A 10,673-nucleotide genomic window follows, 5' to 3' on the forward strand; every position below is an offset into this window, starting at 1 on the left:
TTATACTAACAATGTAACTTGTGATGAATGCCTGTTTTTATTTGTCTGAGGCCACTGTATCAGTTTGATCTCTGGGGGCCTGGAGACTGGTGGCTAAGGTTGGTCATATGGGTGATGCATACTTACATGACTGACCTCAATAAAAACCCTGGATACTAAGGCTCAGGTGAGCTTCCCTGGTTGTTAACACCTTGCATGTGTTGTCATACATTGTTGCTGGAAGAATTAGTGTGTTCCCATGTGAATCCACTAGGAAGGGACACTTGTAAGCATGCACCTGATATCCCTGGGACTTTGCTTTTGTACCTTTTCTTTTTACTGATTTTGATGTGTATCCTTACACCACAATAAATGATAAACACGAATACAATGGGTTTTCTGAGTTCTGTGAGTCTTAGCAAATCATGAAGCCTGAGGATGATCTTGGAGACTCTCAAGCCAGCATTCTAAGTTGGCTCCCCAGTTTCTGTTATGTGGAAACTTGCTTGAAACCTCTGATTCAACCCAACCCTGTCGTCATGGTGCTCAGGACACCGGGGAAACTGCAGCCCTTGAGAACAGAGAGTGCCCCTGGGTGGTGAGTCATAGAACTGAGTCTGCCCCAGGTCTGGGGAGAGGCCCATGCCCAGCTCTGTGGATGGCTTTAGCTCAGGCCCAAGATGAGGCTGGGCCAATGACACCCCAAGAAGGCTGAGCCTGCCAAAAGGGGACCCCTATCCAGCTGACCTTCAGGACAGAGGTTTCTCTGGACACATGGGTTTTCCTAAGGAAAGAGAAGGCTTTGCTCAGCTCCAAAGAGCAAATCTCATCTTTTCGTCTGCTTTCTGCCAGATTCCTACCTGTCCTAGAAACTCCCTGGAGCCCACAAGGGAAACCGTGCCTCCCCTTTTCCCCTCCAGGTTCTCCCCTCCTGCAGAGAGCAGGGTAGGTCAGCCCCTCAAGCACACACTTGGGCTGCAGGAGCACTATGATGGCGGAGAGCCTGGATGGTCACCCGCCACTCTCCATGAGGGGTGCTTTTCCCTAGACCAAGTCCCACCCTTCAAGGGAAACTGAGACGAGGAAACCTTAGCTCTGGTGACAAAGTGTAGAGTTTAAAACAGAAGCTTCTGAAACTGAGGTCAAATAGTTCATTCCCAGGCCTACCTCAATTTTTGTTGTTGTTATTTTGAAATGATTGTAGATTTACAGGAAGTTGCAAAAAAAATAGTACACAGAGGTCCAGTCTATGCTTCACTCAGTTTCTCCCAATGATAGCATCTTACATAACCATAACAAAGATCAGGCTGGGCACGGTGGCTCATGCCTGTAATCCCAGCACTTTGGGAGGCCAAGGTGGGTGGATTGCTTGAGGTCGGGAGTTTCATGACCAGCCTGGCCAACATGGTGAAACCCTGTATCAACTAAAAATACAAAAATTAGCTGGATGTGGTGGCGTACAACTGTAGTCCTGGCTACTCCGGAGGCTGAGGCAGGAGAATCACTTGAACCTGGGAGGCGGAGGTTGTAGTGAGCCAAAATCAAGCCACTCGTACTCCAGTGTAGGCGACAGAAGGAGACTCCATCTCAAAAAAAAAAAAAAAAAAAAAAAAAAAACCACCACCACCAAAAAAGCAAAAAGAACAAACAATAAAACCACACACACACACACACACACACATCATAATACAAGATCAAAACAAAACCTCAGCCTTTGAAATGAGGCGGAGGTTGTAGTGAGCCGAGATCACGCCACTGCACTCCAGCCTGGGCAACAAGAGTGAAACTCCATCTGAAAAGAAAAAACTAATACAATGTAAATGCTGTGTAAATAGTTGTTATGCTGTATTGTTTTTATTTGCATTATTTCATAGTTATATTATTTTATTGGTTTTTAAAATATTTTTGATTTGTGGTTGGTTGAATCCATGGATGTGGAACCCATAGACACAGAGGACCACTGTATGTATGTATGTGTGTGTGTGTGTGTGCGTGCGTATATAAAGTGTTGAAGGTCAAACCCCCAAAATGTTAGCACTGGCTATTGTTAGGCAGTGGAATTATTAGTGATTTTTATTTTCCCCCTGCATAAGGTTTATGCATTGAATATATTTAACTATTACAATTTGTAAAAAAATATTATCAGTTCCACTTCTTGCCTTGACTCAGCACCAACCGGGTTTCCATGAGTCTGCTAAAGTTTCCAGGGCAGGTGGAGGGGCATTTGCAAAGGGCACTAGAGGGGGTTCTACTGTCCTCAGGAACAGAGGAGATAGTGGGGTGTCCAGAGTCACCACATAGCAAAGGGCTGGCCCTGCAGGGAGGAGGGCCCTTACATATCATGGGAGAAAGGGGATTGCAATATAACCAGTGAGTCGTCCACGGTGGCCCAGGAACAGGGAGCAGATAATCTGGTAACTGGTGAAATTCCAGAGCCAGGCTGAGGCCGGGCACTCTCCCCCACCACTTCCTTGTTCCAGCTTCTGCACCATCTGCTCATGCATACCTAGGCTTCTCCACCTCAATTCAGGGGCTCCTGTTGAGGGGCAGGACTGCACTGTGCTTAGCTCTGTGCCTCCCTGAACTCAGCACAGAGCCTGGCTGACCCATTGTAGGAAGGATGGATGGATGGATGGATGGATGGATGGATGGATGGATGGATGGATGGATAGATGAATGAACAGATGGATGAATGGATGTTCTCTCCCTTTCACCCACCTCCCATCTCCATCTGCTGATATTCCACCTCTAGGGGGCTCAGGTGCCTCTTCCTCCAGGAAACCCTTGCTGAGTCCTCCAGGCCTCCACTGCACTCCATGGTAACATCAATTACTCATCTTAGCCGAGTCTGCCTGGTACTGAGGTTACGGGACTCTGAGCTGGTTTCCATTTGAAGGCAAGGTCAATGTCCTGATCAGCTCCGTTCTCCATTGAACCCCACAGCACCAAAGAGACACTCAATCAATAGTAGAAAGGAAAGAAAGGAGCCTCTCTTCTCTCCCTGAGGCCATGTGGCTCAAGATTCTGGAGTAGGGAGTGTTAGTGGGGAGGGGAAGACAGTTTCTGCTTCCCCCACCCCTGCTGACGGATGAAGATTCAATAGCCCCAGGTTCATCATCTGCACCTCTGACTCCATCAGCTGGTTCTTTTTACTTGCTCCCAGTCATGGTCACGAGGGGATGATGACTCAGCCCAATTCATCACCACAATGGAAAAACCCAGTCACCTGTCCTCCTGGCAGCAGGACCGGAGCTGCCTCTATCTGTGGAAGGGCAGCAAGCCATACTGTTTTCAAGGTCCTTTTGTCTTTCATCTGCTGAAAAATCAAAAATTTAAAGAATGGAGGAGTATCACTGGTTTACATTCACAGTGTGGTATGAATCTCAACGACAGGGATCGTTGAGATCCCTGTGTTCCCTCCATGCCAGGCTCCAAGTCAAATGTCCATGTGCATCATCTCACAACAGTTTCACAAGACCATTGTTATCTAAAGTGGTCACTGGTCACTCTTGTCCCCCAGCAGCTGACACACCCTTTCTACAAGGCAGAGCCCACCTCCCACTAGAGAAACTGAAAACATCTTTCCCCAGCTTTGCTTACTGCTTTGCCAAAGTATATGACCTGGGCTCCTCCAATCAGACATTCCATTCTTTTTATTGATTGATTGATTAATTGAGACGGAGTCTCGCTCTGTTGCACAGGCTGAAGTGTAGTGGTGCAATCTTGTCTCACTGCAAACTCCGTCTCCCAGGTTCATGCAAGTCTCCTGCCTCAACCTCCCAAGGAGGTGGGACCACAGGCATGTACCACCATGATTGGCTACTTTTTGTATTTTTTGTAGAGACGGGGTTTCGCCATGTTGCCCAGGTTGGTCTTGAACTCCTGGGCTCGAGCAATCCTCTTGCCTCAGTCTCCCAAAGGTCTGGGATTACAGGTGTGAGCCGCTGCATCTGGGCATGCTCTGTTCTTGGTTAATTAGAAACTAGTGGCTCGAGGAAGCCAAGACCATGCAGAATCCACTGTGGTGAGGACTGGGGAAGCAGCAGCGGAGATCCTGATGTCAGTGCCCAGTGGCCATGTGCAGGGGTGGCACTGGCTGCAGTTTCTGTGCCGGGGGATGGCAGTGGTGGTTTTAACATCAGGGCAACACTGCAGTGTCAGGCCTGGCACCCGATATTCCAAGAGCTGCCCACCCTCCTTTTTGTTTCTTTTTCTTTTTTGAGATGGAGTCTTACTCTTTTGCCCAGGCTGGAGTGCAGTGGCAGGATCTCAGCTCACTGCAACCTCTGCCTCCTTGGTTCAGTCAATTCTCCTGCCTCAGCCTCCCAAGCAGCTGGGATTACGTGTGTGGTGGCGCTTGTCACCACACCCGGCTAATTTTTGTATTTGCAGTGAAGATGGAGCTTCACCATGTTGGCCAGACTGGTCTCGAACTCCTGACCTCAAGAGAGCTGCCCGCCTCAGCCCCCCAGAGTGCTGGGATTACAGGCATAAGCCACCATGCCCAGCCTATCCTCCTTTTAACAAAGTCTTTTTCTGCTTCAATTAGCCAGAGTAGGTCTCTATTTCTTGCAATTAAACACCCTGACTGATATATCAGCCCGAGTTTACAGATGAGAAACTGAAGGCTCATTTGAGATCTTCAGAAAGGTTATCTCAACTCCAACCTGGGTGCAGGCCAGTGATCTTCTGCCCATTTTACAAGGCAGTGTAAAAGGAAGCATGTTTCAAGTAATTAGGAGCAAGGCTGGGGGGACACTTTGTTAGAGGCCTCCTGTCCCAGGCAACAGCTCAGCCTTCTGCACTGTTCTACTTTCCACTGTTAATCCAACCTGCTCCCAAACATCACGCCTCCTCCCCAGGGTGCTGAAGATGAAGAGAGCCCAGCGGCACAGGGGACCCAGAGCTTGCCCTTCTGCTGACTCGGCAGTGACTCCTCTGCCTGGCATGACTGATGTTTCCAGAAGGGTCAGGGCCTCCTCCACCTGCCTATTCCCTAAGCACCTTTGCTTGACACAACAGCCCTGGGAACCCTCACAATTACATTTCTTCATCATCTATTGTCTCCACTTTTTTTTTTTTTTTTTTTTAAACTCTGTCACCCAGGCCGGAGTGCAGTGGCGCAATCTTGGCTCACTGCAACCTCCGCCTCCTGGGTTCAAGTGATTCTCCTGCCTCAGCCTCCCGAGCAGCTGGGATTACAGGTATGTGCCACCACGCCCAGCTAATTTTTGTATTTTTAGTAGAGATGGGGTTTCACCATGTTGGCCAGGCTGGTCTTGAACTCCTGACCTCAGGTGATCCACCTGCCTTGGCCTCCCAAAGTGCTGGGATTACAGGCATGAGCCACCACGCCCGGCCCTATTGTCTCCACTTTTAGGAGTTCAAATCCACAATCTGACTCACTGGAATGCTCACAGGAGTTCATGAACTATCTGAGCTACATGGATAGTCTGCATGAGTTCAAGGTCACTGCAGACACCGTGTCTCATACAGACAGGTGTGTCATAGTGTCAAAGCTCCTGTTAGGAAGCCTGCAGAACAGCCTAGGCCCCGCGAATTATGTCATTAGAACATCAACAATTTTGTCCAATGACAAAGTCTTTAATGACTGAAAAGGGTAGGACTTAGGTAAGCCTGAAAGAATCTCTCATGCGATAATAACAATTTCATCACGAGTAATAATAATGACCATTTATTGAACACTTAAACTTAAGTTATGTGTCTGGCACTATATTAAGCATTTTCTTTATATTCTGTTATTTAATCTTTACAGGAATCCTGAGGTCAGCATCATCCCAATTTCACAGAGTATGACATGAAGTCTCAGAGAGGGTAAGCAGCTTGCCAGACATCCCACAGCCAGGAAGCAATAGGACCAGCCTGTGCTCCTAAGGACTGGCTCCTGGCTGCTATATATAGAACTAAGCCTGGTGGAGGTGTCAGAAATAGAGGTTCACTTCTGTCATCACCGACCTCCCTCCACCCCTTTGCAAAGGAGGAAACTGAGAGGCAGGGATTTCCGCAAAGCAAGGAACCCAAATTGCTGCCTCCTGTGATTTATACACTGCACCCCAAGCTGTAGGGGTAACCCAAGGACAAAGCTGTAACCCAAGCGGGAACATGTGCCCCACCTGGGGCCACCAAAATCTTACCAGCTTTCTCAGCTGGTGGATGGGTTAATTCACGGCCACAGCCCCCTGGAGATGGAGGAAAGAAAAGCCAGGGCCTCTCCGCAAACCAGCCCAGAGAGAGGTCTGCGGAAGGGCCCGGAAGCCTGAAGGCCCCTCTGCACCCTCAACCCCACCGCCATTCAGGACCTCCAAGATGACCTGCATGGAAAAGGCTGGAACCCAGGGAGGAGCAGAGCCCCGCCCAAAGTCACAGGCCGAGCCTGAACAGAACCCGGGTCTCCAGGAGTCCTGTCTTGAGCTGTCTTGCCCAAATAAAATTTTTCAGGCCATCAGATTTCCATACTCCCCAGAGTGGGACTTCATCTGGGACCAAAGGCAGGGTGGTGAGGGGTGTGGCAGGAGGGAGGAGTGCCCCGGGGTCCCGAGCAGGATGAGCCTGAGGAAGACACGGGTCCCCATGTTCCCTTTCCCGCTCAGGTAATGGATGTGAATTGAGGGGAGCAGGGACCTCCCCATCTTCAGGGTGGGACCCTGAGGGCCCGGGACACCTTTGCTAGGGGATGTCCCTCCCCACTCCTGCACAAGTTCCCCAAGGGCACCCTCGGGCTCCGAAAACGGGGGGAGGGGGACGACGCCCCAAGGGCCCCTGAGCCCCTTGTTCTTCCCGACCCCCACGGCTTTTCTCCCTCGGTTCCCAGGCGGGGACGGCGGGTGGCGCGGAGCAGCAGGCGCAGGGGCGGTGGGGTAGGGATGTCTCTGCAGGGCTGAGGTTCCCCTCGGGAGTCTAAACAAAGACTAAGGCAGCGCCGTCCCCTCCCCCGGGAACCCGACGCCGCGCGGCCACAGGGGGCCTGGAGGGGCGGGCAGGGCCTTGCAGCGCACCCAGCACAGTCCGCGCGGCGGAGCGGGTGAGAAGTGGGCAGGGGCGCGGATCGATCAGGGTGTGCCCCCAGGCTCCGCGTCGCGGTCCCCGCCCGCCCACCGGCCCACCGGCCCACCGGCCCACCGGGCGCACTAGCCGCGCAGGAGGCGGAAACCACGCGCGAGGTACCGTGGTCCGTCCGGGGCCAGTCCCAGGTCGGGCGCCGCCCCGCTGGCCGAGCGCCCACACCCGCCAAACCCACGCCGGCACGCCCCCCACGGCGCACCGCCCCCAGCCCGGCCTCCGCCCCGGCAGCCGCGGGCACGCGGAGGGGCTCCCGGCTGCCCGCACCTGCACCCGCGCGTCGGCGGCGCCGAGGCCCCGCTACCCGCCTGCGCGTCTGTCTCGCCCGCATCTCCACGGTGAGTCGGCGGCGCCCTAGCCCCTGCGCCCAGGTCCCGTTCCTCTCGCCGCCGCGGCTGCTGCGCGCGTCCCCGCCCAACCCAGCACAGTCCCGCGCACGACCCCAGCCCCGCGAGCCCCGCACCCACTGGCTCCCGCCACATTTCGCCTCCGCAGGGACGGCGCCCCCTCCTGCCCGCGGCCCCCGCTCTCCCTCTTCGCCTTCCCAGCTGCGCTGGGGACACCCAGCCGCCGTCCGCGCGCCCCCAACCGCGACGCCCGGAGGCGGCGGGTCTCTTTGTTCGGGCGCCGGGCTCGGGGGACCCCTCCCGCGGTGTCACCGCACCCACCCCGCGCCCTCCCTCCGCCTCCTGGAGTTCACCCGGACCAGGTGGCGGCGGGTGCCTTTTGGGGGTGCGCGGCCATGCAATTGGTGGATTTTTTTAAACCGTTTTGGAGGGGGGAGCGCGGCGTTGGGGGCGGGAGAGCGCTCCTTGCTGTGAGCTGCTCCTCCCGCTTTGCTCCGCGCTTTCCTGCCGCTCCGCTCCGGGTCTCCCGCGCTCCTCTCCCCGGCTCGGCGGAGCGCGCTGCCCCGACGCCGCCACCCAGAGCCGGGCAGCGCCAGGCGCCGAGATGAAGGTGCTGGGACACCGGCTGGAGCTGCTCACAGGTACCGCCCGTCTGCCCCGCAGCCGCCCGCCACTTTCCGAGTTGGAGCGGGCTCCGGGCGCGGCCGCCGGGGCCTGGGGCGGCTCGGGTCCGAGCAGGAAGGGGTGCGGATCCCCACTGATTCCTAGTTTTGTGCTACCTGTTTCTGTGCGGAGCCCGGCCCGGGGAGAGGACTTGAGGCTGTGGCGAGTCCCTTGCGCCGGCGTCCGGGCTGCAGGAGCACCGGTCAGGGGGTGGCCCCTTGGGGTCTCTGACCAGCGGAGCTCGGGTCAGGACCCTGAAAGCTAGCTCAGGGCTCTTGCCCTCCAATCAGTGTCGCTTGTCCTCTTAAGAAAGGACCCGTGGGCTCCTGGCAGGACCCGCGCCATGAACCTCTTATTTCTGCCCCCTGTGACAATCTGGGCCGTCTTTCTCTGGGGGGGGAGAAGTTTCTTGCTGGGAGCGGAGGCCAAGTGGCCTGGGAAGTGGGAAGCCAGATTGGACCCTACTAACTGGGGACCCTCAGCCTTGGAGTCCCTCTGGAGACGTGATCAGTTGCCCTGCTGGAAACTCACATCCAGGGGGCAGTGGCTGGAGAGCAAGAGAGAACGGTCAGGAAAAGGAGGTGGGAAAGGGACAGGGGAGGATTCGAGGAGTGACTTCTGTGTTCTCCCCGGTGTGGAGAGACCCAGACAGGAGGAAAGGAAAGCAGCCCGGCTTCCTCCAGGCCTGGGACTTGTAGGTGCTCCATCCATGTATGTCAGATGAGCACAGATTCCAGTAAGTGTCCTCCGACACTTGGGGGAGGGGGCTGATCACTGCCTTCGAGGACATTAATGGCCGATGAGGGAGCAGAGCCCAGGAGCCCTGTTACAAGGCTGTGGGTGCACTCAGGAAACAGGGTGGAATCTGAGTCGGGGGCAGCTTTTGAAGATCTCGAAAAACAATTTCTGTTAATGAAGACGGAGGTGGCATTATGGGTTCAGGATCAAGGGACTGGCCCATGCTCTGGGCTGTGAGAGAGGCTTGATCCGGGAGAGGTATGGAGGCTGAATGGCCTGGAATGTGCGTGTGTGTTGGGGGGGAGGGGGCTAAAAGGTGGGGGTGGGGGTGAGGTTTTATTAAATCAGCAGTAGCAGGCCAGGCGCAGTGGCTCATGCCTGTAATCCCAGCACTTTGGGAGACCGAGGTCAGAGGATCGCTTAAGGCCAGGAGTTCAAGACCAGCCTGGGTAGCATAGGGAGACCCCATCTTTACAAAAAAATAAATAAATAAAGCAGCAATAGCTCGTGACAGACTTGTAGAGAAGGGAAGGTGCAGGCTGTTCCTGGGACACTGGAAACGGGCTGGGTGCTCAGAAGTGCCAGCGCTGTGCCCAGTTAGCCACGGGGCTGGCACCCCCTCCAATCCCTTGCCAACTTTTTCTTTGTGGAGCCCACTTAAGGCAGGCCCAGCTCACCCAGCTTGGAAGGGAACAGCACAGGCCGCTGAACTTGTTAACCCCCTAGGAAGGCTTACAGTTCCATGGGTTGGTTGTTTGTTTGTTTTGTTTTGAGATGGCGTCCCACTCTGTCACCCAGGTTGGAGTGCAGTGGCATAGTCTCGGCTCCCTGCAACCTCCGTCTCCCAGGATCAAGGGATTCTCCTGCCTCAGCTTCCCGAGTAGCTGGGATTACAGGCACGCGACCATGCATGGCTAATTTTTGTGTTCTTGGTAGAGATGAGTTTCACCGTGTTGGCCAGGCTGGTCTCAAACCTCTGATCTCATGTGATTCCTGCTCCCAAAGTGCTGGGATTACAGGCGTGAGCCACCGCGCCCGGCCCCCACCATGGGTTTTTAGAGCCCTGCATGGTGAACGGATCTCCTGGTTCCTCTCTCCTCCCCCTCTTCCTGCCCCCAAAGGGCCTGGATGAGAAATGCTCACAGGAGACATGTGTAGGGGGCTCAAGGAGGGGTCTAGGCTTTGGAGACCCCATGCACTGTTCCCTCATCTCCTGGTAGAGGAGTCAGGACCCTTCTTCCCTCACCAGATGGGCTCACTGGATTCTGGTGGACTTTCTAAGTCCCTGGCCAGGGTGGATGAGGCCCCTCTCAGTCACTATCATCAGTCACTGGCTTCCATTGCACCTGCAATCCGGCCCTGGGAGACAGCCCATCCTCTCTGTTGCTGTTTTGTGGTCTTCACAGCCTTTCCTCTCTGTCCTCTTCCTTTTCTCACAGATCTGGATTCTAAATCCAACCCCATCAGTAGCCAGCTGTGTGATTTCAGACATTTTCCTTAACCTCTCTGACTTCAGCCCTCTCATCTTAAAGATGGAACTGTTGGCCCCTGTCTCTAAGAGATGGTGTGAGGCTTGCTCAGATAGTGTAGGCGACACATGTGGTTGGGACCTAGACCCTGGTGGGCACCTCTTGGGCCCCACCTGTTCTGGCTGGTTGGCCCCTAGAGCATTTGGATCTGTCCCCACCCTCCTTTCTCCCTGCTCTCCTGCATCTATGAGATTTGACCCATCACCCCCATTGGATGACAAGCAGGTCACAGTCTGGGAGGTGGCCACTTTATTGTGGTGGCACACAGCAAATGCTCGAGGGTTGCTGACTGAGGCTAGGCTCACACAGCCCGCTCAGCATCTATGTCTCTAGGATA

The 10,673-nt window shown here is 54.6% G+C and overlaps 1 protein-coding gene and 1 long non-coding RNA gene across 51 annotated transcripts in view; both read left to right on the forward strand.

Moving 5' to 3' along the window:
- The window catches only part of LOC144338059 (uncharacterized), a 43,868-nt gene extending 38,054 nt beyond the window's left edge, over positions 1–5,814 (forward strand). For both annotated transcript variants that reach the window (XR_013411831.1, XR_013411832.1), the window contains one exon: positions 5,756–5,814. This is a non-coding gene — a long non-coding RNA (uncharacterized LOC144338059). The remainder of the gene's footprint in view (positions 1–5,755) is intronic.
- Positions 5,815–6,971: 1,157 nt separating this feature from the next.
- NDRG4 (NDRG family member 4) overlaps positions 6,972–10,673 on the forward strand; it is a 51,386-nt gene continuing 47,684 nt past the window's right edge. For 17 of the 49 annotated variants that reach the window (XM_077986309.1, XM_077986312.1, XM_077986324.1 and 14 more), the window contains exon 1: positions 7,898–8,047. In XM_077986309.1, the coding sequence (XP_077842435.1) occupies positions 8,011–8,047 (37 nt within the window). In that variant the 5' untranslated portion in view covers positions 7,898–8,010. Of the gene's footprint in view, positions 7,022–7,288; positions 7,398–7,897; positions 8,806–10,673 lie in introns of those variants that run through there. The other 32 variants (XM_077986318.1, XM_077986332.1, XM_077986326.1 and 29 more) reach the window with 6 other exon arrangements.

The sequence above is a fragment of the Macaca mulatta genome, chromosome 20 (assembly GCF_049350105.2).
Source record: "Macaca mulatta isolate MMU2019108-1 chromosome 20, T2T-MMU8v2.0, whole genome shotgun sequence".
Taxonomy (NCBI): Eukaryota; Metazoa; Chordata; class Mammalia; order Primates; family Cercopithecidae; genus Macaca; species Macaca mulatta.